This window comes from Micromys minutus, assembly GCF_963924665.1.
Source record: "Micromys minutus genome assembly, chromosome: 22".
Taxonomy (NCBI): Eukaryota; Metazoa; Chordata; class Mammalia; order Rodentia; family Muridae; genus Micromys; species Micromys minutus.
This window is the reverse complement of record NC_137957.1, coordinates 7,551,890-7,578,163: the sequence shown is the minus strand read 5'-3', so window position 1 is coordinate 7,578,163 and position 26,274 is coordinate 7,551,890. Positions and strand designations below refer to the sequence as shown.

General features: G+C 51.7%; 3 protein-coding genes across 6 annotated transcripts; 2 read left to right on the top strand and 1 right to left on the bottom strand.

The window, feature by feature from the left end:
- Positions 1–372: 372 nt before the first annotated feature.
- On the top strand, positions 373–14,850 carry DCTN2 (dynactin subunit 2). The gene is made up of 14 exons (XM_080935749.1): positions 373–603; positions 1,487–1,555; positions 8,711–8,807; positions 8,943–9,004; positions 9,764–9,862; positions 10,238–10,398; positions 10,507–10,651; positions 10,971–11,036; positions 11,185–11,223; positions 11,359–11,436; positions 11,529–11,600; positions 11,800–11,902; positions 11,988–12,079; positions 14,306–14,850. The coding sequence occupies exons 1-14, from the start codon at positions 568–570 to the stop codon at positions 14,390–14,392; spliced, it is 1,206 nt and encodes a 401-aa protein (XP_080791875.1). The 5' UTR covers positions 373–567; the 3' UTR covers positions 14,393–14,850.
- Positions 14,851–15,006: 156 nt separating this feature from the next.
- On the bottom strand, positions 15,007–21,894 carry MBD6 (methyl-CpG binding domain protein 6). Of its 3 annotated transcripts, none has more exons than XM_080935742.1 (13): positions 21,637–21,894; positions 20,554–20,617; positions 20,287–20,423; positions 19,932–20,034; positions 19,665–19,827; positions 18,401–19,447; positions 17,582–18,237; positions 17,240–17,393; positions 16,962–17,131; positions 16,460–16,876; positions 16,324–16,376; positions 15,957–16,020; positions 15,007–15,819 (listed from the first exon to the last, which is right to left on the bottom strand). In XM_080935742.1, exons 3-13 carry the CDS (start codon positions 20,397–20,399, stop codon positions 15,745–15,747), a joined length of 3,015 nt encoding a protein of 1,004 aa, XP_080791868.1. In that variant the 5' UTR covers positions 20,400–20,423; positions 20,554–20,617; positions 21,637–21,894; the 3' UTR covers positions 15,007–15,744. The 3 variants fall into 3 exon arrangements, with proteins under 3 accessions (XP_080791868.1, XP_080791869.1, XP_080791870.1); XM_080935743.1 differs by having other exon boundaries at positions 16,460–16,873; XM_080935744.1 differs by lacking the exon at positions 15,007–15,819 and having other exon boundaries at positions 15,981–16,096.
- On the top strand, positions 21,453–26,267 carry LOC308435133 (DDIT3 upstream open reading frame protein; the record flags this gene model as incomplete). 2 transcript variants are annotated; one of them, XM_080935752.1, is made up of 3 exons in its annotated part: positions 21,453–21,505; positions 23,631–23,793; positions 26,226–26,267. In XM_080935752.1, the coding sequence occupies exons 2-3, from the start codon at positions 23,731–23,733 to the stop codon at positions 26,265–26,267; spliced, it is 105 nt and encodes a 34-aa protein (XP_080791878.1). In that variant the 5' UTR covers positions 21,453–21,505; positions 23,631–23,730. The 2 variants fall into 2 exon arrangements, with proteins under 2 accessions (XP_080791878.1, XP_080791877.1); XM_080935751.1 differs by lacking the exon at positions 21,453–21,505 and having other exon boundaries at positions 23,508–23,793.
- Between the last annotated feature and the right edge of the window lie 7 nt (positions 26,268–26,274).

Here is a 26,274-nt window from a genome sequence, read left to right as displayed (position 1 = left end):
TAAATATATATCTGAGCCACTATGTGGATGCTATGGCTAGAACCCAGGTCCTTTGCAAGAGGACTCTGCTCTTAACCCCTTTTCCATTCTCTTTACATTTTAACTAAATCTTGCTGTTGTTCACAACGTGGAGAGCTGTGTGGTTTCATCTAGCAAACTTCTAGGTTATCTAAGGCAGGAATTATGAAACTCCTTTCATAGACTATTAAAAACGAAAGGAGATAAACTGTATTGCAATCGCTCCCTAACATTGTTATTGTCGCTCTCAGCCCAAGCCCCAGAAGAGCTGGACTACATATCCCACAATGCGAGGCGGCGTCTCTTCTCCATTACCTCATTCCCTGTCGCTCTCACCAATCCCAGCCTGTCCAGGGGTGTGGTAGCCGGCTATCCTCGCGACTTTTGAGGTCCCTCCTGCCGGCCTGCTTCTGTCGCGAGACTTCCTGCTCCTCCGCCGCTCCCCTCATCGTCGCCGAGCCGGGGACCCGGACCCAGCCTCTCCCCTATTCGGTCACCGGCCCCGGCTCCTCCGAGGCCTCAGTCCCCCAGCCCCGCCTTGCCGCCGCCATGGCGGACCCTAAATACGCCGACCTCCCCGGCATTGTGAGTACAGGGCCGGGCCCGGCTCCCCAGACCGCGCCCCCAACCTCTCGAGGACCCCCAACAGAAACCAGCCCTTGACCCTTCCCGCTGGCAGCCCCTTCGTCCCAAGGGTTCCCGCCGCTCGCCCTTCGACGGCCGCAGCACCTTCTGGACTCCAGACCCGACTGGGCCGGGCCGTTGGACTGCGTTGGCTCCCCTCTCAGGCAGTAGCCGGTTTCTCCGCGCAGAAATCGCCTCCGGGCGCTTACCACTTGTGCCCGAGTGTTTGTACCGTCCATGTCAACAGTGCCCTTGTCGCCCCCAAATTTCCCGATTGCCCGCTCCAGCATCCTTACTCCAGCCATTCTCACCAGGCCATTTGATGGCCTTCATCTTGCCAGGGAAGAGGTTACTGTTGCAGAGTCCTTGTGCCAGTAGGGAACTCTGCATTGTGAGCACCGGTACAGGTGCTTGCTCCTCGTACACAACGGGCATGTACCCTCCGTTTGTGCTGCCCTCTCTGTATTCTCAGGTTTGGGGGGAGGTGGCATACAGGACCTTGAGAACTAAGGTCCTGAGTCACTCTCAACCCTTGTACAGTGATATGCAGGGCCTAACCCAAGGATCCCCTACCAGATTAGGACAAAATAGTTACTAAAGACTTGCCTCTCAGCCATGTTCAGGGTAACGTCTTCTTTCACACTGGTCATTTTATCCCAGGTCCCAGTTTATACCTGTGATCATCCCACTGAGAGAAGGAAACTGACATACAGTTGACAGGGGAGGTGGAGGACGGAATCCTTGAGTTACAGCCTGGTTGTTTGACAGTACCTTGCTCAAAGGAAAGGGAGCAAGAGATGAATGCTGGGTAATGAGTCTGGGTGGTCACCACTTCTCTCTGCAGGCCAGGAACGAGCCAGACGTTTATGAAACCAGCGACCTACCTGAGGATGATCAAGCCGAGTTTGATGCGGTAAGACTGTGTGCTACCTCAGGACCCCTCTGGACTCTGGCCTTTCCCCCCAGATACAGGTCCTTTTCCTTCTCTGGCAAGCCACAATGTTAAGTGGGTATGCCAACCCCAGCCTGGGTGGTATATAGGTCCCAAGGCTTTCAAGGCCTTTTTAGCAGCTGGCAGCCACCAGAAAGGAGAGTCAAGTCAGTGAGATTACAGCTAACAAGACCTGTAGTTTTATTAAATACAACCGAGAAGCCTCAAAGCAGCTGCATTCTGGACTAGTGATTAGTTAGGCCCTTGGTTCTAATCCGTGCACTGAGTTATAAAGCTTGAACATAATAAATGGTTTAAGGGTAGAGTGGGCCTTTTTTATTTTCTAAGATATCTCATTAAAGTAAGTTCTCATTAGTACTTAGCAAGAACTTGAATTTGAACTGTAGTAGCCATTAGGGAAGGTGTAAGCAAATGACTTGGAAACTAAGAAAAAAAAATAACATGCCTGGTCAGACCAAGATAGTTTTGAGGAATAACATAAGTATCATTATCAGCACAGAAGAGACAATGGTAATATATTAAGTCTGCTCTGTGTGCTCTAAGGCGTCAGTGGCAGGGAGTGGGGGTAGGGGACGTACTTTAACCAGGGATTTATTATCACTTAAAAAAATACATTCATTCTGTTTTGATTTTTGCCCAGTGCAGAGGAAGAGATGAGCCCTTTATGTGACAGTAGTGTGTGTAGAGGAAATATAGGAGTTAGGATAAGTGTATGTAACATAAGAAAAAGCCCAAAGGGAATGAACAGAAAACAGGATAGTGCCTTGGGTCCAGATGGCCAAAGTCATGGGGACCTTGTCAGCAGGCCCAGTGTGTGTGTCTGTCAGTCCTGTGGCCATGTCTGTGGGGCTGGTTAGTTCTGGGGAATGTTGGCTGCTGCCTTACACTGGTATGGCTCGACGTGCTCACTTATTCCTTGTTCTCCCATGTGGAAGTGCTCCCTTCTCTCCACAGTGTGCTCCTTGTGGCTTCTGTACTCGCTGGCATGTCAGTCTGCCCATTGCTCTTCCCCCAAGCTTAAGTATTGATAATGCAGATGGTGTCATTGCCCACGTACCCGAGTGTTGCAGTAAATATTAAAAGAAACGTGGTCTTTCTCTCTGTCGGCCCGCGGTCTCATCTGCGGGCCCTGCACTCCATGAGGTGTCTCAGCTAAGTCTGTCAGTTGAGCAGGGGAATACAGATGAGGAGTTAACTCAGGGATGGCTCAGAGCCTCTGCCTATACAGTAACAAGCGCAGAGAGAGAATAATCCTGTCTGCTAGACACTGCTGGAGCCTGAGAGCTAAGTCACGTCTCTGGCCCCTACATGTCCCTGTGGGTTTAGGAAGGCCACGTTCGGGAAGTCAGCTGCATAATGGCTCTGCTGCTGCTCGTGATGCTGCCGTAAATGTGCAGCCTGAGAGGCATCGCCAACCCAGAAACACTGGCTCTGAGGCCCGATTGCCAACTGGACTCCCGTCCACTTCTGTTCTGTGGCTGAGCCATGAGGTCTTCAGTTGCTGTGGGACCTCCAGATTGTTTCAAATTAAATTGTACATTCATGAAAAACAAAACAAAACAAAAAAAAAAAAAACCCAAAACCCTTTTTAAGGCTGGGTTGTGAAAAGTTCCCTACTTTTGCCTGTCCCTCAGTTCTCTTCCGTGGGGACAACCAATATGGCCAAATTGTAAATAATTTTAGGGGTCTGCAAATGTTAATTTATTTTTTATTTTATTTTTGAAACAGGTTCTCATTGTATTGCCCTGTCTGGTCTCGACCTCCCCGTGTAGTTTTATGTAGCACAGGCTGGCCACATGCTAGGATTAAAGACATTTGCCACCACACCTGGCTTCCAGGTGTCAATCTAAAGGAGCATCAAGTAGAATATCCCAGTGGCCCTTCAGTATCTTTAATCTTCCTCTGATTTTTCTACTGCTGAGAAAATAAAAAAAATAAAGTTCCGTGGAAATAAATACTATTCTTTAGACCTTAATTGCTAGTTATGCTTAGACATTTAAGTACTATGATGCCCATAATGGGAAGGGTGGGACAGGAAAGAAGTAGATTTGGGATTTTTGGTTTTTCCAGATGAACCAAATTTTTATTCTATTTCTTAAAAATAATTTTAGCAGAAAGTAAAGTATTATATGACAGGAATGGGCTGGAACATAGCAGAAGCTAGCAGTCCTTCCCTTCACAGTATGGGAAGATCTGTATCAGTCACACCCTGGCTGGCCGAGACAATGGCTTCTCAGAGTGTCCCCTTTGGAAAACCACCTCCCAAATTGAATGCCCTCCCATGGCCCATAGCCTGCCTTGGGTCCTGAAGCACTCTGCTCCTGGCTTAAGAGAAAATTAAGGACACCTCAGTAGAACAGGACTCAGCTTCTCCCTCCCTGTATGATGTAACTACTCCTGAGGCTATGGAGAAGGAAGATTTCTGAGTCTACTTGGTGCCCCCCCTAATTGAGGCATACCCCGCCCCCACCCCAAATTAGACACCCGTCTGAGGTTTGCTCTCTGGAGGTTTAGAGTACCAGGTAACACAGTAAGCTGATTGTGTTCATTGATGTTGCTGCACTTTACTTACCGGAGTTTTTCCTAATGCTTCCCCCATCCTCCCTCCTCACCACCCTGCCTGGACACTAGTTTGCACAAGTAAGGCCATTCAATGCTTCTTCTCTGCATGTTTGTTCTTTTGCGGTCTTGCATGCAATGCTCTGCCACTTTGCAACTGTCGTAGCTAATTGTTTCAAATTCCAATGAGTCCCTGTGTGGGCCTTGCTGGCCTTATGTTTAAAGATCTTTAATCAAAGTTTGGAAACACAACTGTGTTGCACGAATCATTGTGATCATTGTCTCTTCACCTTGTGAGGTCTGCAGAATAAAACTGGAATGAAGGAGGGAGTCAAAATATGGAGGCCTTTACATGTAAGGGTGTAGCCTTGGAAGAAGTCGAAAAAAGGAATTTTTATGAGCTGGCTTTCAGCCATTGTAGACAAGGGTAGAGAGCAAAGGGGAAAGCCAGACCCCTGTTTCCACTTCCTTGTTTGTCAGTCACCTGACGAGAAAGACTCGTTTTGATATTCTCCGATGCTAAGCCTTTGACAAGAAGCAGGATGGGAGACGTGCTGTGTGCGACTTTAGGATAATATGGATTATCTGTGCTTCCGAGTCCGTGTTTCTGTATTCCTCTTCTAGAAATGATGAGTTGTCAGCATTATGCTGGCCTGTCCTAGACAGTTTTATTCTACAGCTCTCTCTGTGTTCCTTGTCACCATGATGCTGAAGGCCCCCTGGCTGATGTATTATTGCATAGAGCCTGAACAGCCTCAGCAGAGTGGCTGCCGTCCCTGTCTGGTTTAGAACCTCAGGTCTAATTTTCTGAGGCATGGCCACTTGGCCAAACAACCATTAATGAGCGGGAGTGGGAGCCATGGTCCAGGTGAGTGGGACCCAAGATCAGATCAGGGACTTAGACTTTTCTAATTTCCTGTTGTATATCAAATTTCTATGATAACTGTTTCTACTACATCTTATAGGAATTGTGTCCTAACCCTCATCATCCCTCAACTTCCTCGAAGATAGACTTGGTATAGACAGTGCACACCACTGCTCATCCCTATTGTGGTTTCTTTGCTGGATTGTTTTGGTTTTTGCCCCTTCCCTCTTGGTTTGAACTTCACTTTATGGCCCATGATCTCCCCCTTCTCCTTGAGTTTTTCCCTAGCTGTTTTTAGCTTGATGAAAGCAAGTCAGAAACAAGCATAGTATCTTGTGGTTCTATATGTGTGTGCCTGTGGGTGCTTATGCCCACTGTGTACAGACATCCTAGGACCTTGGAGTCACTGAACATGGGTAAAAGAGGCTAAAAGAAACAGAGCCGCAGCCAGGCTATATGACCAGTTAGGAAGGAAGTGCATGCTTGTCTCTCACGTGGGTTTTTCACACACCATGTCAACCAGCCCTCCACCTGCACACCCATCCATCAGCAGGGCTAGAGAGGCAGGGCACGCAGGTGGAGTTCCCTCCTATAGTACTGAGGCCTTCAGTCCTGCTGTCTCTGTGGCTTGCACTGAAGTAAGACTTGCTTGAACACCCATCCTTCCCCATGTCCTGCTCTGCGAACCTTGGGACAGGGCTTGGGAAAACATGTTCTGCCCATAGGCTAGTAGCTGCAGATCCTGGGCTCCTCTGGGGTCCTGTGCTGTCGAATAGTAGCAGAGGCTCCCATCACCATCCAGAGCTGTAGCAGAGAGACTTACCAACCATTCAACTAGAGAGTCCAGACTTTAGCCATGGGAACTACTAAGGGAGATCCTCAGCCATTATCAGGTTCCCAGAATCTATCTTCTCTGCATCACATCCTGCATCTCTGTAGCTTCCCCTCACCTGAGCCTTCTCTTCCTGCACTTTCTGTTCTGCACCAGCTTGTGACAGCTAACTTCTCCTCTCCAGCGCTCCCTCACGGCTGCTGCTAAACGGCAAAGCTCCATGGCATCCTCAGCACCAGAGAGGAAAGGGTCTCGAGGTCTTCCTTCTTTTGGGGCAGATTCTGACCTCAGCTAGAATTCTTGGCCTCCAAATTTTGCTAGGCTCTCCTGGGGCCCTGTGGTGCAGTGTTTGAAGACTCAAATAGTGCATGTGACAGTTTGCTAATAACAATTTTGTCTTTTTTTTCCCTCCCTCATCCCTCTCCCCCACACCCATTCCTTTTTAACTCTTGATTTTCTCACCTCTGGGGAAACCACAAGGAGCTGGTAAGAAGCCCAAACTTTCGTCTGCTTTTTAACGGGGTGTGCTGCAGTGGGCAGTTGTTCTCTGTCTTTACTAAACCTTTGACCTTCTGGTCAGTCCCACACTCAGCACCCTTTCCTGTCTCACAGACACTGTAGTGGCATGGCAGATGAGGTGCTGGTGGACTAGGCACCATTTGACACCAACATATGCAGCCCGCCTGGCCCAGGCTTTGCTTCTACAGCAAACTGCTGAGAACCACTGAGCCTCTCCTCAGTGTCGACCCTTTGGTGTTCCCAGCTTTCCCTACTTAAGAACAGAGGCTAGACTGTTCCTCACAGAGCACCTTCTGCAAGGGCTCTTGAGTGTGGCTGTGGTGTGACTTTCCTTTCCTTTCCCTTTTTCTTTTGTGTGTGTGGCAGCAGAGGTCCAGCTCAGGGCTTAAGCTTGCGAGGTTAGTACTCCAGCACTGAGTGACAGTCAGCCTTTCCTCACTGTTTCTTTGCTTCTTATTTATTTGTTTATTTTTTAAGATGGGGGTCTCATCGTATAGACTAGCTTGACCTGGAAGTCTGAGCAGCCCAGCCTGCTTCTGCCTCCTGGGTGCTGGATTAAAAGTGTGTGCTGCTTTGTCTGGCCATCTTTTAAAAGTTTTTTGTTGTTTTAGTTGATTTTTTTTTTGTTTTGTTTTGTTTTTTTTGTTTTTTTGTTTTTTGTTTTTTTTTGTTTTTTTTGCTATTTGGTTGTTTTTTTGAGTAGGGTCTTATCTTGTGACCCTAGATGGCCTGGAACTCATGGTGAAGATCAGGCGGTTTCAGACTTGCAGCTATCCTCCTGCCTCAGCCTCCCAAATACTGGGATTACACTGTGAGTCAGCAGGCCCAGCTTGCTGTACCATTAGCCTAGCTGGGATTACAAGCATGTGCTACCATGCCTGTCTGAAAAGGGGTCTCTGACTTGTTGACTTTTATGGAGAGAAACCATGTTTCTAAGAGCCAGCACCATAGACAGTACTTGCCTGTCTGGAGCTGGTGTTCTTAGGCATTTTAGAAACCAAAAACTTACACAGCTACTTGGCAAATGGGGATTCAGATGTCTCTTCTCTCCAAGACCTGCATACGGGTCACTGGGCCCTTTTCTTGTCCCTCTGCCCAGCAGCTGCTTGAAGTGGAGAGAGAAGCTGCTACTTTGTTCTCACCTTCTCTTCTGTCCTCAGCTTCTGAGGCTGCCACCCACCAGGTCCCTCCTGTGACTCAGTGGAGAGGGAAGGATGAGCCTCTTCTAGCCATTGCGTTCTCTCCTGTCCTGTCTCTCCTGCTTCCCACATACCCACACACAGTCAGAGGTTAACTCAGTACCTAAGACATGGGCCCAGGCCTGGTTTATTTCTTCCCCAGGAAGGAAGGTAGGTAGGAAGGAAGGAAGGAAGGAAGGAAGAAGGCTTTTCTAAGGGACTCTTAACATGCAACAACCAGATTGAGTGTCATTTCCTAGATTCAGGGAGATGTTAGCCCCTAACAAGAGCACTCCTAGGCACCTCCCTTCCTTTAGCACTGTAGTGACCTTCCCTGGTTGGAAGAGGGACATGCTGTTGTGATGTAATTGTTGAAGAGCATGTTGATATGTAAGGTCCTCAGCCTCAGTTCTAGGTTACAGTATTTCCCCTCTGCATGTGCCGGACTTGAATGTGTGGGTGTAGCAGAAGGATCTAGTAGCAGGGGCACGGGCCATACTTCTCTGTGCTGAGGGCCTAAGATGCTCTTGGGATACATGTAAAATGTCCCTTCAGAAACAACCCGCTGAGCCCTTGCTGCTTCTCCTCCTTATCCCCTGAGCTGTCCCCACAGTAGCCCAGAAACCAGGCTTTTAGGTACACCCTCTGCCAACAGTCCTCTTACATGTATGAGTTGTATCTTCCACAAGATTAAACCTGCCATTTTACATTCAGAACTTGCCTTCCCTCTTCCCGTCCAGCAAGGATGGGAAGTCAGCTCTAAATAGACTTGATCAGCCAGGAAAAATTTACTTTTGGGAGGGGAGAGGTTAGGAGAGGTGAAGTTTGTTTCTTACCCTGAGTGCATGATGTGTGCCGGATAAGAGGGAGGGGTGGAGGGAGAGGAGGCTTATGTACAGATTGGGTGGGGGAGGTTACACTGCTTCTGTTCCTAGCCAGATCAGAGTGTTAATATTTATACTGCTGAGGTCCCAGCTTCACCAGGAAGCTTCTCTTTCCCAGACTGAGCCTTCGTGGGTGGTTTGGAATGAAACCCACTCCCCTTCTTTTCCCTTGGTAAAACAGGGCACAGGGTCTTCTTAGTAGTTTGGGGGCTTTATGGGATAGAAGAAATGCTAAAGTGGAAATAAGGCTGCCCCTGGCCTGAACCCCTGTCTCCTCAGGAGGAGCTGAGCAGCACAAGTGTGGAACACATCATCGTCAACCCCAACGCTGCCTATGACAAGTTCAAGGATAAGAGAGTGGGGACAAAGGGTCTTGGTGAGCGGGGGCTCGAGGCTGGGGGGAGCGTATCCTGGAGAGTGAGCACGCTGCCTGAGCTTTCTGGAAAGACCCTCACAGTCACCTGGGTCTGGGCTTAGACCAGCCCGCTCAGTAACCTTCTTCTCTTGGCAGATTTTTCAGATCGCATTGGAAAGACCAAGAGGACAGGATATGAGTCTGGAGACTATGAAATGGTTTGTTGTGTGATAAGCATGGGCGGTGAGCCTAGAGCAGGCCTGCAGGGGGGTGGGCAGTGTTAAGTTGTGGGCTTTGTTTCTTTTTTTTTGTTTTGTTTTAATTTTTTCTTTTTATTTATTTATTTATTTATTTATTTATTTTGACTTTGGGGATTATTATAATTTTGTTGGTGTTTTGGTGTTTCAAGACAAGAGTTTCTCTGGATAGCTCTGACTGTCCTGGAACTTGTTCTAGACCAGGCTGGCTTCAGACTCAAAAGATCTGTCTCTGCCTCCTGGTGGGGATTAAAGTCATGTACCATCACACCTGGCCTTGGTTTTTAAATATTTATTTTTATTTTGTGCAAATGAGTGTTTATCTACAAGCAAGCATGTATATGTACCGTGTGTGCCTGGTGTCTGGAGACCAGAAGAGAGCGTTGGACCCTGTAGAACTAGGGTTACAGAGGGTTGTCACCCGCCATATGAGTGCTGGGACTGAAGGTCTTCTGTGAGGGTAGCCAGTGCCCTTGGCTGCTGAGCCTGAGGGCTATTATAGTCTTAGTCTGAGTTTGTCTGGGTGGCTTCCAAGCAGGGTGCACTGGGGAGTGTTTTGCTGTCTGCTATAGTTCTGGAGTCTCCAGACCTCTCTTCTGTACGAGGGCACTGAGGCTACAGGTGTTGGAGGGATACCTTATGACAGGTCCCCGGTTTGGATTAATTCCTAAGGCTCCCTCTAATGGGAGAGGTAACATCACCTTCCTCCTTGCTCTCTAGCTTGGAGAGGGTCTGGGAGTGAAGGAGACACCACAGCAGAAGTACCAACGACTCCTACATGAAGTCCAAGAGCTGACAACTGAGGTGGAAAAGATCAAGGTAACCGTCCATACACTGGCTTCTGAGTGCTTGGGCTGTGAGTTTTCCAGAATTGGGGATACAGTCTTTATTTAATGCCGTTAAGTTCAGGGTTGTTCTGCAGTGGTGGCTGGGAAGATTGAGAGCACTGGCTGCTCCTCTGGAGGACCCAAGTTTTATTCCCAGCACCCATTTAGGGCCTCAGCCATTTGTAACATCAGTCCCATGGGATCTGATGTCCCCTTCAGGCCTCTGTGGTCACTGCATGCATGTGGTACATAGACTGCATACATGCAGATATATAGGGTCAATGCAAATATATAAGGCTGTGGCTTCCTTTGAGGGTGTTGCTCTTTTTTCTCACTTTCCTGTCACTGCTGTCCCTTCCTCCATCAGACAACCGTGAAGGAGTCAGCCACTGAGGAGAAGCTCACCCCTGTGGTGCTGGCTAAACAGCTGGCAGCTCTGAAGCAGCAGCTGGTGGCTTCCCACCTGGAGAAGCTGCTGGGGCCTGATGCTGCAATCAACCTCGCTGACCCAGATGGAGCCCTAGCTAAGTGAGTGCCCTCTTACCCACTGCTGAGCGGGCTGTGGAGGACTGAGGCAGAGGAGATTTAAATAGCTCTCATCCTTTGGATCTCATAGTGTCACCTGTTCTTCCCCAGGCGCTTACTGCTGCAGCTGGAAGCAACAAAGACCAGCAAAGGCAGTTCAGGGGGGAAAGCCACAGGGGGGACCCCAGATAGCAGCCTTGTCACTTACGAACTCCACTCACGGCCTGAGCAGGACAAGTTCTCGCAAGCTGCCAAAGTAAGTCCGAATGTAGGCTGGGAGCCATGGAGGGAGAGCCAGGCCTGGGGACGGAGAGCTGGGAAAGCTCCTGGTCCTCTCCACATCTCGCTTTCTGTATCCTCGCATTTCTGTGTTTTGAGGTAGGTCTCATGTGGGCTACAATAGCTTTGAACTCAGGATGAACTCCAGATCCTCCTGTCTCTACCTACCTAGTGGTCCATCTACTTCAAATTTAAATTTAAGATTGTAGCTAGGGATGTGTTCCAAGAAAGGAGCCCTTGCAGGGATTGGAGGGTGGCAAAAATCACCTTCTTCTCTTCCTCCTCCTCCCCCATAGGTTGCAGAACTTGAGAAGCGCCTGACAGAGCTGGAGGCCACTGTCCGCTGCGATCAGGATGCTCAGGTCGGGTGCTCAGAGCCCTGAGTACTGATCCCTTAGTTCACAGTGTTCCAGAGTCTGGGAGAGGTCAGCTAGGGGGTTTACCAGCTAGACCCAGAAATTATCCTGTGGCCGTATGAAGACCACTGACTTTGTTCCTTGTTTTCCACAGAACCCCCTTTCTGCAGGTCTACAGGGAGCCTGCCTCATGGTGAGTGTGTAAGGAGCAGTGCTGTGGATTACAGAGGGTTTACAGTCCTATGTTAATTCCAGTGAGATGTTGCAGACCTTTTTATAGTTTGATTCTTTTGCTCATGACACTTGTCCAAACCCTTCCTTGACATAGGAAACGTTAGAGCTGTTGCAGGCCAAAGTGAGCGCCCTGGACCTGGCAGTTCTGGACCAAGTGGAGGCTCGGCTACAGGTATTAAGTAGAAAGCTAGTTGGGTTCTAAGTAGCTCAGGACTTGAGAAGCCCTGACAGGAGCCCTGTCACCTTTACCACCTGTGCTTTCAGAGTGTCCTGGGAAAGGTGAATGAGATTGCTAAGCACAAGGCATCTGTGGAGGACGCAGACACACAGAGCAAGGTCAGGAGCTGCTTCTCCATCTCTACCGCTGTGCTCCCCCCCCCCCCCCGCTGTGCTCCCCCCCTGCTGTGCTCCCCCCCTGCTGTGCCCCCCCCCGCTGTGCTCCCCCCCTGCTGTGCTCCCCCAGGCTCCTCCTCAGGTCTTATCCCTTCCCCAGCCTGTGATGTCAGTGTCCCCTCTGCACCCTGCACACTTCCAGGTGCACCAGCTCTATGAGACCATCCAGCGCTGGAGCCCGGTCGCCTCTACCCTCCCTGAGCTGGTACAGCGACTTGTCACCATCAAGCAGCTGCATGAGCAAGGTGTGGGCTGGGTCCTGGCCGAGGGCCGTTGGTTCCCCTCTCACCTCAGATCCTGCTCTTAGCCTTGCCTTTTTCGCTTCTGCAGCTATGCAGTTTGGTCAGCTCCTGACACACTTGGATACCACCCAGCAGATGATGGCGAGTTCCCTTAAGGACAATACCGCTCTCCTGACCCAGGTGTGTGGGTCTTTTTCCAACCCTACCGAGGGTTCTGTCTTAGGGCTTTGAATGTCAGTTCTGTCTTCATAGTTGCAGGACCTTTGTGCCCAGTGTGGTTAACCTTTTTTTTTTTTTTTTGGCAGAAATTGGGGGTGTCAGACAGAGTCATAGTGTATTGGACTGGCCTGAAACGTGTTATGTAGTCCAGGCTGGTCCCACATTTGTGGCTGTCCTCCTTTTCCTTCCTCCCAAGTGCTGGGATTACAAGAATGTGCTACCATGCTTGGGCCCCCCCTCCTTTTTTTTTCCTGAAACAGGTCTTGCTATGTACCTAGGTGTCCTGGTATTTGCCTGAGTGGCTCTCAAACTCACAACAAAACAAACCCTGCTACTTTAGGCTGGAGTTAGGCCTGAGCATGTCTTGTCTCTACTTTCTTATTAAATTTTAGTGTGAGTGTGTAATTATGTAAGAGAGTTATGTGTGTCAGTAGGAGTGTGTTCATGTGTGTGTAAGAATGTGTGCCTGTGTATGTGTACCTGTGTATGTGTTTGTGAATATCAGAAGCAACACATATTTTTGGAGCTTGACTTTATGTAGTTTTAGCTGCCTACAGTGGGTGCTGGAAACTTGAGTCTTCTGCAAAAGTGGTGTATGCTCATAACCCTCGAGATACCTCTTCAGGCCTTTAACCTTTCTGAGACAGTCTCGTACAGAAATTCCAGGGACTCATTGCTCTAACTAGATTTAGAGTTGCAGATCCCCTTGTAACGTACACATAGGAACATTGGAGTTGCAGACAAGCACCATTATGCCCACTCCTTCTTACATTTATTTTTATGTATATAGGTGTTTTATCACCATACATGAGCCTAGTGCCCACAGTAGCCAGAAGGGAGTGTTGGAATCTGTAGGGCTGGTGGTATAGACAGCTGAGAGCTGTTATGTGGGTGCTGGGAATTGAACTCAGGACCTCTGAAGAGCAGCCAGTGTTCTTAATCTCTGAGCCACTCCTCCAGACCCTGGCCCACATTTTTACATAGGTGCTAGATCTATATTCTGGTCCTGATGTTTGCAGGGAGTCATCCCCTGCCCTGTTACCCTCTTCCTCCTCCTCTTGCTGCTGCTGCTCCTTTCTAAAGATTTGATTTTATATGTATGAGTGGCTTTTCTCCATGCACACAGTGCATCATGTGTGTGCCTGATGCTTGTTCCCCTGAGAACTGAACTTACAGATGGTTGTGTGAGCCACCGTGTGGGTGCTAAGGACTGAACCTGGGTCTTCTGGAAAAGCAGCCAGTCCTCTTATCTGCTCAACACATAGCTAGTACTAAGTTTCTACTGGATGAACTACGTTACAAGCCATCATCAAAGAAAAGTGTGCTGGTACACACCTTTAGCCCTGAGAGGCAGAGACTGGGATTTCTTGAGTTTGAGGCCAGCCTGGTAACTATATTGAGTTACAGGTCAGTCATGGTTACATGATGAGACCTGGTCTCAAAATAAATGGAGAAAAGAACAGATGTGGTGTAGCACACACCTTTAATCTTAGCATTCAGGAGGCAAAGGAAGGGGGCGTCTTTGAGTTTAAAGCCAGCTTGTTCTACAGAGTGAGTTCCAGGACAAGGAAAGAAACCCTGTCTTGAAAAAAAAAAAAAAGACGTGTTTGGTATATTTTTCTTTCAAGCTTTCTAAAATTCTGAACCCATGAAGACTTAATTTCATCTAAGTCTTATTTGTCACCTGTCCTTTCATAAAATAAGTAACTAGCTCTGAAGGCGGGGTGGTCAGATTCTTACCATGCAGACCCTGACCTACAATTCTCATATATACCCCATGTGGGTGCTGAGAATTAAACTTGGGTCCTCTATAGAGTAGCCAGTGCTCTGAATTTCTGAGCCTTGCCCAAGTTGCCATCAAACTATGACCTTGTCTTTTTTTTTTTTAATTTCAAGATAAGGTCTTTTTGTGTAAACCCTGGCTACCCCAAGTCAGATTCTCAGAGCTCCATCTGCCTCTGCTTTCTAAGTGCTGGAATTAAAGGGCTTGCCACTATGCCTGTGGTGCATGTGATTTATGTGGGGCTAGGAACTGAACCCAGGGCTTTACGCTTGCTAGGCAAGCACTCTAGCAACTGAGATAGTTCTTAGCCACTCTATTTCTTTTTCTTAAGAGTTTCTTCTGGGTGTTACTCATCTCAGACAGCAGAGCCAAACAAAAATAAGACTTCTCTTCCCCTTTTGTAGGTCCAGACAACGATGCGTGAAAACTTGGCCACAGTTGAGGGGAACTTTGCCAGCATTGATGCTCGGATGAAGAGGCTGGGAAAGTGAGCGCCACTGGGAGTTGGGGAGCGGGGATAACCCTTGCCCCTGAGCTTTGTCAGACGCTTGCCCTAGACTGCCCTAGACATCGTAACTCAGTCCCATCCCACCTGACAAAGGCAAGGGTTCTTCTTGCATGTGGGGTGTGCACCCTCCCCTGACAAATAGAGTGGGAGTCGGGGGCTATTATCGAATGAGGCTGTGGGCCCAGCCACATGCCAGCTCATGTCCAGTAAGTGCTTGCCTGCTGTGGGAGAGGACTGATCCTGTCCTCGCACAGCTCTGTGGCTGATTCTAATACTGTACAACTGTCTGTGACCATTAAATGCTGTTGTACTGTGGAACCTCTGCTGTGTTTCCTGGATTTCCAAGAGGCAGCACTGACAGACGTGCATACCTAACAGTCTAAGCCACACTATTCTGAGACTAATCTGTTCTTACCAAAGAACTAAATAAAAGAGTACAGAGCCAGAACCAGAGTTTCAAAATATTCTCATCTGTTAAATTAAGAGTGTCTCCCATAGAAAAGCAGTGGAGGCCCCACAGGGCAAGTACAAAACAGAATTAAAACTCCCAAGGGTCTTGTCTTTACAAAAAAAAGGCAGGAGGCAGCCCCTGGACAGCTGGTCATGCTGGCCGCTCCGGTTGGACCACGCTGCATAATCCTCAGTGGCATCATCACAACGTCTCTGAGCGTTTGATGGGGAGAAGGGCCAGTGTAGTGTGTATGGGAGGAGAGATCCAAAGTCCTCTTGGCCCCCTTTCATATCCCAGAGGAAAGCGGAGGGAACCTGGCTACACTTTGAAATGAGGCTATGTGTTTCGATCCTGGGGATAGGGATGGGGATAAGAGGGGATCTGTGCTTTGAGCAACCTGAGCCAGAGGCAGAGGGGTGCTGGTGGGGAGGGAGATGCATGATGCTTATTGCTCTGTACCTTTCACTGGGAAGGAGGGCAGCAGCCAACAGTAGCTCACAGGTTTGTAAACTGAGCCTGCTGGCTTTAAGAAGGGAGGCAATGAAGTCGAATTAAATATAAAAGAGTCATTTGTGCAAAAATAACTTAAACAAATAAAAGACCTGGGGAAGGGGTGTTCCCCTTAGCGCCTGATGGGGAGAGGGCCATATACCACCCCCCCCCAGGCCTCTTCAGTGACATGGCTTTGGGGGGGAAGGGGGTGAGCTTCCCTACCCCCTGCAATGGCTCAGGATGGGATTTGTAGGGAAGGGGTTGCGTTTGTGCTCTGAGTGGGGAATAGTGCCCCACCCACTGTCCACAGGTGCACGTGGCTGGCGGGGCTCCCAAGGCTCAGCACTCAGCTCTCCCCAGTCAGGGTCAGACTCCAGCTCCAGGTATGGCTGCTATGGGGCCAGTTTCCTCCTCTTATTTTTGGCAGGACGTCCAGGGCGGGCCCGGGGAGGCAGAGGGACAGCCGCCTGTACAAAAGAAGTCAAAAGAAGTGATCAGTTAGCTAAGGTAACAGGAGTCTTCTCCCCACCACGCTAACCCTTCCATTCTTGGCTCACCTCTCCTTATGCCTCTAACCCCCACACCCATCCAAACCCACACTTACTCGGGTTGTAGGGCTGGGTTCCAAGGTAACGTCCTGGCGGGAGCTGCTGCTATTCCGGGCAGGGCTGCAATAAGGGCACAGATGATCAGGAACAGCTCCCAAGCACCAGGTGAATTTCAGAAGGCTGGGTGAGAGACTTTCTACATTTGGATAGTAAAGGCACAATGTCCTTATTCATATTCAAGTATCTGCCATTTTTGAAAAGTAAGCCACTATTTGGGGTCATATATGGTTCAGTGGTACAACACTTGGCTTAACATGCATAGGCCCTGGGTTTGATTCCCCAATACCACAAAAACAAGCAGCACTATGTAGACACTTTTCTAGTCCCAACAAATAGGTGGTGCAGGGTAGGCCTTACACTCACTTGTATTTTCTCCTCCGGCCACGACGAGACTTTCTGACTATCCCCGGGGGCACCTGAGGAAAGACCGAGTGTGTGTGGAAAAAGAGAGACACATGCACTAGAGCCCAGAGCCTGAACCTTACACTTCAACACCTACCTTAAGGTCCTCAGAATGGGGCCCAGGAAGGGGTGGGTCCTTGGGCTCAGCACCCCCTTCAGCTAGCTCCCCATTATGCTGCCAATGGTGAGTCCTTCTTGGGGACCGTTCCATTTGTCCATTGAAGCCACCACGTGTCCCCCACTTGAGTGCCAGCCGGCCAGGCTCTCGGCGGCTGCCCGGTTTTCGGCCTCTGCCAGGCCTGGTCTCACCGTTAATGCCCCTAAGTCCCCCTCCTCCCCTCCGGCCCCGTTTCCCTGACCCCCTCCCAGTGAGCAGCTCAGGGACTGGGGGGTCAGGAGAACTATGGGGTGGGGCTAAGGCACTGAGGGGAGGCCGGGCAGGCTCCGGTTCAAGGGCTGAGGCGGGGCTCTCAGGGGGCAGGCAGGGGGCGTCTGGCTGCTCTGGAGGGATCTGCTGGCAAAAACATCTCTATTTCAACCACAGTCCTCATACTCCGAGAACCTTCCCAGGGTTCTGACAGATCCAGCCATGTGCTTACCTGGAGACTCTGTAGCAGGCAGGCTAGGGGACTAGAAGCCTCTGATAGGGCGGGAGGCGCTCCCCCCCCAGGGAGGAGCTGCAGTCCTAACTGGCTGGAAAGAAGAGGGCCAGGAGGCTGCAGCAGGCTGGGGAGGGTTCCAGGGCTGCTGGTCAGTGAAGACAGATCACCTGTTGAGAAATTATAATCAGGGCCTCTCCCTGCAGACTGAGCTGACCCACATTCTCTCAGGCCTACCCAGTGGTCAGAGAGACTCTTGCCTGTCTCATGCCACTCACCCAGCAGGCTGGCACTCAGCAGAGGGCTAAGAAGTTGGGGGGGTCTCCCTGAGTTGGAGGGGGCCTTGCCCAGAGAGGAGGCCCCCGGGTCAGTAGTTGCCGTGGTGACACTGGAGGTAGGTGGTCCAGGTTGGGGGGCACTCAGGACACAGGGCTAAAAAGAAGAATGGTTATAGAGCATGGCGAAGTGTCAAGGCAGGCGCACAGTGCCTCCATATGCACTGACTGAGTCTTCAGGAGGAGCCATGCTCCCTCCTTCCCACCCCTACCCAGCCAAAACAGTCCTCAGGGAACAGGATTTAGTTCTTATTCTGCCCCACCAGCTCATACCCTGGGCCTTACCTGGGGGGGTGTCCCCGACGGGGCATCCAGGCTGGCAGCCAGCAGCGCAGAATTTAAAGCTATGAGGGTGGGTGGGGCTGAAAGTGGGGGGAATAGAAGGGGGGGCAGGTCTCCCAAACCTGAAAATGGCTCCCCATTTGGACCCCCAGCTCCCTCTGCAGATCCTTCCCCATCCCCAGCTGTGGGGCCCAGGGCCAACAGGGGCAGAAAAGAGGCAAGGAGGTTGCTAGAGGGTGCAGGAGGGGGAAGGAGGTCGGAAGGGGGTGGTGAAAGCAGAGAAGCCACCAAGAGTGAAGGCCCTTCGGGCTCGCCTGGGGCTAAGGGAGGGCCAGGTCCCCCTGGTGGGGGCAGCAGGGGCTCAGGAGGAGGCTGTCCTCCCCCAGCCAGCACACCAAATAAACTGTGACTAAGGAATGGAGAAGGTGGAGGCTGTCCCAGACTCAGAGGGAGAGGCAAGGCCCCCAGCATCCCCGAGAAGCCAGCTCCACTGAGAGCCAGGCCCTGCTCAGGGCTGGGGAAAGGGAAAGCCTCCCCACCAGCCAAGGGAGGCAGAGGGCAGGCTGGGCCTGCCCCCATCCCCAGCCCATCAGATGGGCTTTGAAGCACAGGGCTGGGGACTACAGGGGCTTTGGAGGCAGCTGGTGGGGCAGGGGCACCTGTAAAAAGAAAACAAATTCAGCCCCAACAAAGTCCTCTTTCTGGCACCCACAGAACCCAACCTCTGACACAAACCCAGAAACCCACCAGAGTGCTCTCTAAACTTCCCCCGTGCCCTGGATGGTTGTACAGCTAAGCTCAGAAACCCCGTAACATTCATACCTGGCACACTGCTGAGGCTGCCACTGGTGGTCCCAGGCAGAGAGGGCTGAATGGGGTGCCTGGGCTGGGGAGGGCTCCCTGAGGAGAGGGCTGGGGGAGGAGGAAGGTGTGCATCTGACCCCAAAAGGTTAAAGCTTCCATCTGAGTGGGAAGGGCCAGGGGTGGGGAGTCCCAGTAGGGACAGCACAGAGGGAAGAATAGGCTGAGACGGCTCTGGGAGAGGAAAGGGCTGAGGGGCAGGAGCAGGGCCCCGAGGACGGCTCCGTCTAGGGCTTTGAGGGCCTCCCCCTTCTAGCAACCGCAAGACAGTTGGGGGCCGGCGAGGACGCCGCTGAGAAGGACGGGGCGATGCATGGGAAGCTGAGGGTGCCTGGGCACGGGGCCTTCGGCCCTGTAAAGTGCTGGGAGGGGGCAGTGGGGGCTGCTGGGCCTTGGCTGCTGCAGAGAGCAGGCTGCTAGCAAGGAATGGGGGTGCCCCAGGCCCCTCCACTGAGGGGGCCCCTCCCAAGGATCCCAGGACCAAGGGCAGGTGCATAGTGGCTGAAGACACTGGTGGCTGAGTGGCAGGACCAGGGGGACCAGGGGGACCAGGGAGATTATTGCTTGGGGGCAGGGGAGGTGTTAAGGCATCACTACAGTGGAAGAGAGGAGAGTCTGAAGGTGGTGAAGAGGAGGCATGAGGGGCTGGAGGAGAGCCCAGGTCAGAGGGCACCAGGTTGGATCGGAGGGAAGCTCTCCAATTGTAGGAGGGGGCATTGAGGCTGATAGCAGGTGGAGGAGGTGGGGCTGGAGATGGAGCATTGCCTCTTGGGAGGAAACAAGGGCTGCTGCTGCCTGCAGAGGGAACTGGATCAGGAAGCCGGGGTGGTGGAAAGAGCCCTGCAGGGCCTGTTAGAGGGGGGAAGGCCTGGGGAACTGAAGGTGGTTCTTGGGGAATGGAGCCAGGACCCCCATTAAGTGGAGTTGTAGGAGGAACTCGACAAGGAGGGCGGACAGAGGGGGGCCCTGGGGACACAGTGTGGAACATTTGGGGGCTTGCTCCCTCTCCTGCAATAAATGAGAAGTGAAGGTCAGCTTGTGGGTCCCTGCCGAGAATGCCATCTTCTCCAGTCCCAACTCCCACAAGTCACCACCATGTCCCTTCTCACCAAGCTGTTCCCTACCGACTCCACCCTGGGCCTTCCTTCTCAGATCGCTCACCCACCATCCACCTTCCGGGCCCCAGGTTTCCCCTATTTTTCTGTAAAGTGGCAGAAAAACTCACCAGGAGAAGAGTGTGAGCAGGTGGTCTCCATGCTGCGGTACAGAGTTGCCATGGCAACAGCTTTCCGCCTGTGGTTGCACAGCTTGGTCATGTCCTCCTCTGATGCAGGCCCCACCCCAGCCCCACCCGGGGTCACCGGGGCCAGAGGGTCAAAGTTGAAAACCTGTAGGGCAGGAATTGTGGACACTGAGGGGCGGGATCTTGAGAAGGCATAGTGGTCAGTAATTGGCTTATGCATTGAGTCTCTGGCACCCCCACAGCTCTGACCTTGGGCACATTGAGTGGACACTCCAGACCGCACTTGCAGGTCCCATCGCTGAGGAGGTAGCTACGAGTTTGCTCCAAGGAAGACAGCTCTGTGCCACTTGGGCTGAACAAGAACAGGGTCACAGATAGGGGGTTAATTCCAACCAATCTGGAGATAGTTCCTAAAGGACAGTTAGATGCTTTCCTGGGAAGGGCAAGGCTTTAGGGTGTGAGAAGACACAAAGACTGAATGGACCCAGAGACCCAAAAATAAAGAGCAAAAGGCTGGGGGTGGGGAGGAAGAGGAGAGCACGAGGTGCCAGAAACCAACGCTCTGAGAGGAGGGGCAAGGGGACAAAACTCTGAAAAGCCTCACCTGATATAGTACACAGCACCTTCTCGCACACAGCGCTGCCACCCGATGGGGACAGAGGTGGCCGCAGGGCCCCCAGCTCTGTCTGCTGCGCTGCTTTCATTGCCTCCATTCATTGTGTGTGATCAGCTCCCTTGTGCCTGACAACACAGACATCCATGTGGGCAGGAGGATTAAACTGGGTTGGGTACCTGAGGGAGAGTTCCAGGAAGGCAAGGGAGTCCCTGAGAGCTGGGCAGGAGGATTCCTCTGTCATACCACCATGGCTACCTGAACATCTCTGCAAACATTGTGGGATCCAGTCTAAAGCCGGGGCCACCAGCTTAGCCCACACCTGCAACATAAGGAAAGAGAAGGGCCTCTCAATCTACCTAACTCAAACACCACACAGCCCAGAGCACTCAAGGAAAGCTCCGTAAATCACATGACGTAGTGCCTGCAAGGACCTTAGGGATCTGCTGGCCATGTCCACAACTGTCCCCTTCAAGCCCAGTCCCTAGAGACCAGAGGAGTTCAGCATCTCAACTCCCAAGAAACACAAAACCATACCCTAATTTCTTGATTTATGAAGGGCTAGTCCCCTTTGTCTAGGCACAGAAGACTTCAACAAGGAGTGTGGGCAAATTCCCATAATGCCAGGCCACTAGGAAGTTTCCCAGTGTCTGGCCACTGCTGTCCCCTCCTCCAGGAAGATCATATAAAAAGTACAGATTGCCCCACAGGTCACCAAGTAATTGCCCAACTGCCTGGCAGGGTGGCGCCAGCTGAAATCCCCCTATGCCCACTCCATCCAACAATCTCGGATCTAATTCATTTGGACCTCCAAACAGGCTGGAACCAGAGCTCTGACTTCCTCCAGGATCCTGAGAAGCTCCTGGTCCTCTCAAGCCGACGAAAAGGGGATTCATAATCCCCCACTGGCTTCCAATTAACAACAAGAAACATTCCCTGACATGTAGGGACGGCCCTTAGACCTGCAAGTACCCCTCACCAACCTCACCATCGCTCCCGCCGCACACTGACGGCTTCCAAACTTTCCCTCTCATAACAAGGCGCCCTGTCACCCAGACTGCTTCCTTCAGCTTGGGGAGGAGGGGAAGGCAGGCGCACGAAGTAGGAAGGAACTTGGGGAGAGGGCGGGTGGAGGGTGGGCGAAGCACTGAAGGGAGGGAGGTCAGGAAGGCAGAAGTCAGGCACTGAGGGGGAGAAACGGCGGGGGCAGGTGAGGGTGCGGGGCTGTGGATGGGGCCGGGGAAAGGGGCCGAAAGGACGCGGAGGGGGCAGAGGGTAGGGACAGAAGGGGAGGAGAGAGAAGGGAGGGGGAGGGGCGGGGGGGCCGGGCCCCGCACTCACCGCGGCCCATGGTTCGGCTGGCCCCGCCCTGCGCAGTCGCGGCCCAGAGGGTGAGTGGGAGGGGGTGGGAGGTGGGTCGGTGGAGCCCGAGCCTCCGGTACGGCCCCGGCCGGTCTTAGCAGGAAGCGCCGCCGCCGCCGCCGCCGCCGCGGATCACCGAGCGGCCTCCCGCGCATGCGCCATAGGGGCCAGGGGCAGCCCTGGGGATTCCGTTCCCAGAAGGCACCGCGCAGGCTGCTACCGCCGCCGCCGTCGCTGCCGCCGCCACCGCCGCAGCCGCCGCCGCCGCCGCTGCCCGGACGGGAGAGGGGCGGGGCCGGGCCCCCGCCCAGCGGACAGCAGCGAGCCAACAGGAGGGGACGCAGTGCGCATGCGGGAGCGCGCCTACCCCTCCCCCACAACCCCCCATTAATCCCCAAGAGAACAAACACCCCACGCGGACCCCCCCCCCGCCCTCCGCGGAAGGATCTGGGCCTCTTCCCAGGCCACTGGTGGCCAATCCCAATCCTCCCCCGGGAGGGGCCCCTTCCGAAGCCACAATCTGTTGGGGGAGTCAGGAATGTCAGGTCCGGGAGGGGCCAGCCCTAAAAGATGAAAGTCGCGACTTGCCCTGCCCCGCCCCAAAGGCTTCCCGGGTAGTGTGCAGAGACTTGACCCGCCTCTTTAGGTCAACATGTCACAACACGACCTCAGCCTGTCAAGTCACATGACCTCTGCCTGTCACTGACAACCTGGCCTGTCTTTAGGCCAGGAGAGACCATCTGGTTCAACCCACCCCCACCTCTACTAACAGAAGGGGAAATGAAGGTCTGGAGCGAAGGAGCAGTCTGGCCAAGGACCTGTCACTGTCGCACCATCCAATAGCAACCGGTCTTGGTTCAGTTTCTACTTAGACAAACTCTGGCTTGCCCGGAGTGTACGACAGACTGTAATAGGCCACCACATGGCCTCTGTTTTCGTGGCACAAAAAATACGTTTTGCAAGATGTTTTTACTTGTACTCAAGTTTTCTCCACAGTGCTGTTTTTACCGTCACCTATCGCTCTTTAATTTACAACTGAGTAAGGTAGAATCCTCGGGCAAATTAAACTAGAATCTGTTTCCTCTGATAACCCAGTCCAGAGTAATCATGCGCTCAAGTGCAAGCACGTCCCAGTCTCTGCTGTAGGTCATGAACCCAGACACCTCGAGGCATGAGGCCAGCTCCTCAGCAGGGAGTCACAGGACTTGCTATCTTGAAGGAAAAGGGTGGGTATTGGGCTTAGTGAGGGGGCATAAGAGCATCACACAAAGCAGGGGTGGAGTAAGTACGAGGCAGCAGCCTACACTCTACAAAGAACTTGAATTCGGGCACGCAATGGACGATTCTGAAACAAACGTGAAAGGTGCCCTTCTGAGAGGAGCGGGTGGACTTCCAAGTAAACGCCAGTACCTCAGTCTTTGGGAAGCGTCAGAAGGCTAAAAGAGGAGATCTCTTAAAATGTCAATCCAGGTGAACAAATTGGAAACTTTAAAGAGGTTTCAAGAGCCTCGGAGCCCATTAGCTGGGAGGGGCCAGGGAAAATGGAAGTCTTTTATGGAGGAGTAAGTTAAAGGTGATGGGAGGTGGGCAGACAAGTTCAGGAAGGACAGCCGTTGGGGCCGTTGGACACTGGGAGCTGGCGCTCCGCCTTCTTTCCTCTCTCCCTCATCCCCCACACCTCCCACCACCAGCGACGTCTCCTGCGCGTGCGCACGCGAACACCGCTTGCCAAACATTGCATCATCCCCGCCCCTCCCCCGTCATTCCCTCCCTCGCCGCGCTCTCCTCCGCGCGCGCGCATGACTCACTCACCTCCTCTGAGAGGCCTCGTGACCCAAAGCCACTTCCGGGTCCGAAACAACGTATCCTCTCGAGCCAGAGGGCGCGATGGGGGCGGGGCCCCGGGACTGCTGAGTGGCGGACGTGAGGGGTGGGGCGGGGCCAGTGCCAGCGTGCCGCTTTCTGGTTGGTAGGTTCCCGGACCCTGCCCCCCCCGGGGGGCCGGACAGCATAAAAGATACTCGCTCTCCGCTCCAGAGGTCAGTACATTGAGCCTAACACGTCGATCGTATCATGTTGAAGATGAGCGGGTGGCAGCGACAGAGCCAAAATAACAGCCGGAACCTGAGGAGAGAGGCGAGTACTGACTCCGTCGACCCCCTGTTTGCCCATCCTCGCCAGCATAGCTATTCCATAAAGTTGGAGGCAGCTGTTCCTGAGAGTGCAGCCCCACCCCTTCCACTGTGAGCTTGTAGACTGAGGGATGGGTGAAGGCGGGGAATCCCTGATTCAGGAATGGGGCTTACAGGCCCCTCTTTGGGCTGTGGCATTCCCGTCCCCTTGTCTGGAGTTGGCCCTCGATCTGTAGAGACTCCGGTTCCTTTCCGGAATTTGTCTCTACTGAGAACTGTGGGCCATCTTAGGCCTAGGCAGTTCGCAGGATGGCAGGGCAACAGGACACACCCCCAAAGTTGGGGACTCTGGCTGTTTCCATCTCTTCTCTCCAGCCGCATTTTCCCCCACTCTTTAAAGCTGAAGCGCCTCAGGGGCCAACATGGCCACTTCAGTAACTGACTCTAAAGTTCAAGAGAACTCGAAGACTGACAGATCTTTGCGAGTGGGGGTGCTGGTGGGAGGAGCATAGATGGGTTTTTCCCTTTTCCCCAGAGGTTTCTGGGTTTCCGTACAAGAGAGCAGCCTGGATCTCTTTAACTATGGGAAATTATTTGGTATCTCTCCAGGGTCTTCTGCTTTTCTCAGTCCTGTCTCCCAACTAATCTATGTAACCATTGCATCAGGCCAGCCCACTGTTTGTCTCTGCACCCTCAGGCCTGGGGCTCCTCTGCTGATGAAAGCCAGGTCCCACACACTGGAAGACCAAGGGAATTTTCCCTAGAGGACAAGCCTGAGAGAAACACTCAGGGCAATATTGCATCTGCAGTCCCCAGAGACAGCCAGCTCTGCTCTGCCTTGGGGCTCAGTTCTCTATAAGGAAAATTGGGGGAGAGGCTTTTTTCATTCATTCCTAACAAATGCCTAATAAGCATCCACTATGTGCCAGGCATTTGGGGACCCAGGGTATATTAGGAGCAAAAGGTAAAACTGTTCAATAAAGCTTACATTTCACTATAAAGCAAAAGGGAAAAAAACAAAAGCAGGGAAGGATAGTTCAGGATGGTGGCTAGAGGTTCTCTCATTCAGGGATTAAACCTTAGTGGGAGGGCGAGACCAAAAGAAGGCAATCCTTTGAGCCAAGCAGAAGAGTTAAGATAAGCTTGCCAGTATCTTTAGAAACAGGGCAGTGGGCTGGACCAGAGTAAACAGGAGAGGGTGGTGAATGGCAACCCAAGCAGCAGGTCCTGAGAGCCTTGCAAACATTCTCAGGATGCCAGTCTTCAACCATCGTGAGACAGGAAGCCATTGGGGAAACCTGAGCAGGGGAATGACCTAAATTAAAAGGCTTGGGGAAAGGCCCCTGGTCATAGCACATGCATTTAATTCCAGCACTCTGAGAGGCAGGGGCAGGCTCCAGGCCAGACAGGGCTATACAGTGAGACCCTGACTGAAAATAAATAAATACAAAACAAAGGGTAGAGTGTATAGCTCAGAAGTAGACTGCTTGCCTAGTTAATATGTAGAGGGCTCTGGGTCAACCAGAAGCCATGAAATAAAAAAGTAAAAGACAATAGAAACGGGAGATCTCAGCTGGACCTAGTAGCAACTGCCTTTAATCCCAGCACTTGAAAGGCAGGTAGATGAGTTCAAAGCCAGCTTGTTGGTCTACAAAACAAGCTCCAGGACAGCCAAAGCTACATAGTGAGATCCTGTGATTTCAAGGAGGCTTCCAAATAATCCAGGGAGTGAAATGTATAGTAAATTTACATCTGGAAATAATGAGAAATATTTAGGTTTTGATACTTTTAAAGAATGCATTAAAGTTGCTAGTGTTTTAGACTGAACTGTGTTATCTGAGAAAGAAGGAAATCAAGGAGACCAAGTTTTTGGCTTTATGCACCTAGAGTTTGCCATTTACTAAGAACTGTGCAACCTTGGTGGGAAAGGGCCTTTCATGTAAACTGAATGCCTGCTCAACATTCCAAAGGAGATGGAGATCCCAGGGCAGTTCTACACTGGAGGCTGCCAGTGTGGGAATGGAGCTTAAACAAGCTGCTGATTTTTCTCTTCCCTGAAGTTTAGTCCTCACTTTGGCAGATCTAAGGTCTATCTGGGATTTAGAGAAAACTTAGTTGGCTAGGACTTTGCTATTATGTAATCAAGATTACAAATGTCAGCAACTAAAAATAAAGTTAAGCATGCCTCTGTCCTTGGCTTCAGGGACACACAGACCTCGTGCGAGTGTGTGCGCGTGCGCGTGTGTGTGTGTGTGTGTGTGCGTGTTATAAGAAATACTGCCTGTTCTACAGAGTTGAGTTCCAGAATTTCAGGATGCCCAGGGCTATACAGAGAAACCATCTCAAAATCCCATGAAAGAAAGAAAAGAAGCAAGCTAGAGAAGGACCAGTAAGAGGTTAGAGATAAAGAACCTGTTTCTTCCTCTTTCTCCACAGTGTTCCAGAAGGAAGTGCATCTTCTTACATCACCACACCTGAAAGCAGG

Coding starts and splice junctions, on each gene's coding strand:
- DCTN2 (XM_080935749.1), top strand. CDS start 568: ATGGCGGACCCTAAATACGCCGACCTCCCCGGCATT. Junction 604..1,486: donor ACGCCGACCTCCCCGGCATT/GTGAGTACAGGG, acceptor TTCTCTCTGCAG/GCCAGGAACGAGCCAGACGT. Junction 10,652..10,970: donor AGTTCTCGCAAGCTGCCAAA/GTAAGTCCGAAT, acceptor CCTCCCCCATAG/GTTGCAGAACTTGAGAAGCG.
- MBD6 (XM_080935742.1), bottom strand. CDS start 20,399: ATGAATGGAGGCAATGAAAGCAGCGCAGCAGACAGAGCTGGGGGCCCT. Junction 19,828..19,931: donor GTCCACTCAATGTGCCCAAG/GTCAGAGCTGTG, acceptor CCTGCCCTACAG/GTTTTCAACTTTGACCCTCT. Junction 15,820..15,956: donor AACCCAGCCCTACAACCCGA/GTAAGTGTGGGT, acceptor TCTTTTGTACAG/GCGGCTGTCCCTCTGCCTCC.